General features: G+C 54.6%; 1 protein-coding gene across 1 annotated transcript; it reads left to right on the top strand.

Moving 5' to 3' along the window:
• Nucleotides 1-2,259: 2,259 nt before the first annotated feature.
• Nucleotides 2,260-3,249, top strand: LDBPK_020510 (hypothetical protein, conserved; the record flags this gene model as incomplete). The annotated part of the gene is made up of 1 exon (XM_003857898.1): nucleotides 2,260-3,249. The coding sequence occupies one exon, from the start codon at nucleotides 2,260-2,262 to the stop codon at nucleotides 3,247-3,249; it is 990 nt and encodes a 329-aa protein (XP_003857946.1).
• Nucleotides 3,250-4,081: the final 832 nt, after the last annotated feature.

Genomic DNA, 4,081 nt, shown 5'->3' with positions numbered 1-4,081 from the left:
CCCCCCCCCAAAAAAAAAGATTTCCCCCCCAAAACCCCCCCCCCCCCCACACACACACACACACACACTAGCATGTAAAGTTTTATTTTCTCTTTCTCTCTCCGTATTTCTCTTTTCTATCTCGTGAGGTATGTACATAGGAAAATGGGCAGCGTCGTCCCACGCGTGCGCGTGCGTGTGCGTGTGCCGTTGATCCGTTCTTCGGCGCTCTCTGGAACGAAAGACGCTCTTGGGTTGCGTTGGTGGTGTTTACACATGCATGTGCGTGTATGCACGTGCACGTATATGTATATATATATATATATATCTATGTGTGTGTGTGGACAGTCTGTAGGCATCCTACCACTCTCGCGGCTCCCTCTTTGCGTGTTTTTTGTTCGTGTCGTCGTTCTCGCAGGTGGGGTTGGGGGTGGGGCGTGCAGCTGTGTCCCCACACGTTACGGATTTCCCCCGCCATGCGCCCACACCCTACCACCCGCCTTCCCTGTGGCAGCGATGACATTGAAGCGATGGAGGGTCAACAGACAGAGAGAGGGTGAGCACGTGAGGCAGTTGCTGATCGGATAAACAGGCAACGTGAAAAAGAAAAAGGCAGAAAACTCTGCATCCCGGGCTGTGGTTGTGTGAGTGGGGATGTTTACGGGGAGGAACAGAGAGAGAGAACAGGTACGCCAACTGCCGTGCACATTCTCCGTACAATGTTTCTTTTTTTTCGTTTCCCAGGTGAAGGTGGCCCTTTCTCAGATCTGCGTTACAGGCAGCGACGGCTTCCTTCGTCCTCTGCCCCCTCCCTCCTTCGCCTCCCTCGCCTCCTCTCTCCTGGTGAAAACTGTCTCTTCTGGTTCATGCCACACACACACGCATACACGCGCGAAAGCACCGATAACGAGGGCAAGACAAACTCGCGACATATTTTTTTTGTTGGTACGCAGAGAACACAGCCGCCGTACGGCCAAACGCGCGTTACTTCTCCCCCACACTGTCGCCTCATCTTTTTCCCTCTCTTCTGCGCCGGTAGACTCACCCACGCTATGATCCACTGCCTCCTTCGCCCTCCTCTGCGCTTCACCCCTCTTTCGAACTATTGGCGCGTACACTATGTGCCGTCATATTGTATGTGTGTGTGTCACGTCTGCACCGTATCGGGCACACACACACATATGTATATATATACATATATACGCACAACATATTCAGTTGTAGCTGCCATACACGCATCTCTATTTAACGAAGCAAATCAGACGACGACAGCATCTGTCCAGTTTTCCTTTTTTTCTCTCCGTTCTCTCTTCAAGTTCCGCCTGCGCAAGGGAACATATCTTTTAGTTTAATATTATATAACAGTTATATATTATTATATATACAATTTTCTTTTTGACCTATTTATGCTTTTTTTTGCTTTTATTCATCGTCACTGTGCTGCGGTACTGCTGATCGGTGCTCTCTCTCTCCAGTGTGAGCTGGCGCGATTCTCACGCCGAGTCGTCCCCCCTCTGATGCACCGCTGCTGGCCAGTCCGATCCTGCTGACTCTGTGTTAGGCGCTCGCTGACCGCACAATACTGGCGGTGTTTCCTCCTTCACACCCTCAGCAGCTTATCATTCAGCAGTAAGACCCCCTCCCCCCCCCCACCCTTAAACGGACACCTATAGAAACCCCTGCGCAGATTTTCGCCACATCACTTGCGCTGCAACTGTGCTTCATCTTTTTCTTTTTTTGGTATTCTGCTTGCATTGCCCTCTCTCTATTCCCATGAAGTCGCGGACATCTGGAGGCTCTCGCCGGTCCACTACTGGTGGCACGGGTGGATGCTCACTCGAGACGGCCCTTGCGGCCTCTTCTTTGCTTCTTTGGCTCCCCTACTCTCTAGCGGCGGTGTACGTGGCCTACTGCAGCGCGTTTGTATCGGAGTCATCTGTCGCTGGAAGTGTAAGCGCGTTGTCCAACAGTGGCGGCATCAGGGTTGCATCGTCGGCATCCGGGGGCAGCGCAGGGCTCGCGACGTCATCCGCGTCTGCTGGAGCGTCGCTTGCCTCATCGTCGGCGTCGGCCATGGCAACGGCCACCTACGGCAGCGCCATCACAAGAGGCGCGACGGCCCGGCATCGCTACAGCTCAATCTACTACTACATCTTTCCTGTCGGCTTCGAAATTGCCGTCTTCGTGCCGCTGCTGCTGCGCGTCCTGTCCTTCAGCGCAGCAGCAATCCTCGTCACCTATTACCTCTCCGTGCACAAGGTCAGCGGAGGCGAGTACTTGATGGCGGTGGCGTGGGCACTCGGGACCTTCAGCGGATACGGATGGCTGTACTCTTCGACAGGGTTGATGCTGCCGACTTCGTCGTCCTCTTCATCTCTCTCGAGCAGTGCCAACGCGGGGGCGCAGGTGATGCCATCCGCTGTAAGACCGTCTTGGCTGTGGCTCGTGGTGTCGCTCCTCACCGGCCTCTTCAGCGGCATCCTGTGCAAGGTGAAGGACATTGTGGATGGCAAGCATGCCTGCGATACGCATCTCTTTCCGCTGCTGGAACGCTATGAAGAATTCTTCGAGGACGCAGAGCTGCGGTGCGCCGCTGGCGCCGGTGACAACCACCACGATGATCGCGGCGCTAGCTCTCCTTTTGCAGCAGCAGCTGCATCTCCCTCCTTTCCTCTGTCTGGTGTGCTGCGTTACCGCCGCATCTGCATGTCCACCTCCCACCATCTTGTCAGCCTCGGCGACCGACTCTACATGGTCGTGCCCTTCTGCACTGGCCAGTGGTTCTCGTTCATCCTCCACCACGGGTGGCGCGGCATCATTGTGGAGAACGGCACCATCTTGCTTTCCCTCAGCTTGGTAGGCTACACGATGCTGAGCTACAAGTTTCTGAAGCGCCAGGTGCTGCGCGTTTCTGGGCGGGTGACCCTCTCGGCGACGGCGCGCAGTCGCAATCGTCGCAACAAGCGCCGCCTCCAGCAGCAGCACCAGCAGCAGGGCGGCGCTGCTGTGATCTCCGAAGAGGATGCAGCCGAAGATGCCAACAGTGCCGATTTTCCCGAGGACGTCGGGGAGGTGGCGGTTGTCGACGTCATGGATCTCATCTCGAAGCTGTTCACGACGTCTTTTGGTGTTGTTGTGCTAGTGGTGCTGGGGCTGAACCTCTTTATGACGTCCCTCTGTATCCCCTTTCTGAAGGCGCTCTTCAAGCTCAACGCGCTGGTCAGTGGCGTCGGCATTGTAATTGAGCTCATCATGTACGAAGTGGCGTGATGAGCTTGTAGCGATGCCTGCAGAGGCCAGTGCACGTGTGCACGTGTGTATGCGTCTACCTCGTTGTTTGTGTGTTGCCTTGCCATCATTGGCCACAGCGTATCGTTGAATATTGCTTTTTTTCCTCGGGGGAGAAGGGGCTGTGCTCGAGTGCCGTGTCCACCCTGCCCCACGAGTGTTGAGTATGTTCTTTTCCCTTTTTTTGCTGCTCCCTTCGCAACGATCAGACACCTACCCACCTCAACCTACCCATGAACACAGGGGCTTATATGCTCAGATATGCATAGGCGCATACGTACTTACCCATATATACATATACATATATACATATATACATATATACATATATATGTATATGTATATACGTCCACACACCTGCACGGGCTTGCTCTCTCACTCACAACGCATGTCGAGTGCATGAAGTGAAAACGAACACCACACAAAGCAAAAGGAGTCGGCGAGCGAGTCGGTGCGAGGGGGGGGGGTGCCGCGACGTGAGTCACCTCCTGAAAAAAAATCAAAACACAGGGAGGTAGCGCTGTGCCCTCCCCCCGCCTCTCCCTCTCCTGCCATACACAAGTGCAGCCGTGAGCTGCCGCATCGCCGGCCCTCCATACCCCCCTTCACGGCGTAGTGCACGCACTGTGGCCCTCTGCCTCCTACCACCTGCCCTCTGTGCGGTGTATCTCTGCTTCACCTTCGATGCCCCATTTGCTTTCGCTCATCTGCGCATCTCTCTCCCTCTCTCTTTGGGGTTTGTCTGCTCGACCTGCGCCGTTGATATGGCGAACAATATGTATGCATGTATATGTATGTATACGCATATGTATAT

This window comes from Leishmania donovani, chromosome 2 (genome assembly GCF_000227135.1).
Source record: "Leishmania donovani BPK282A1 complete genome, chromosome 2".
NCBI classification, from domain to species: Eukaryota; Euglenozoa; class Kinetoplastea; order Trypanosomatida; family Trypanosomatidae; genus Leishmania; species Leishmania donovani.
This window is presented reverse-complemented; position numbering and strand designations above follow the sequence as displayed.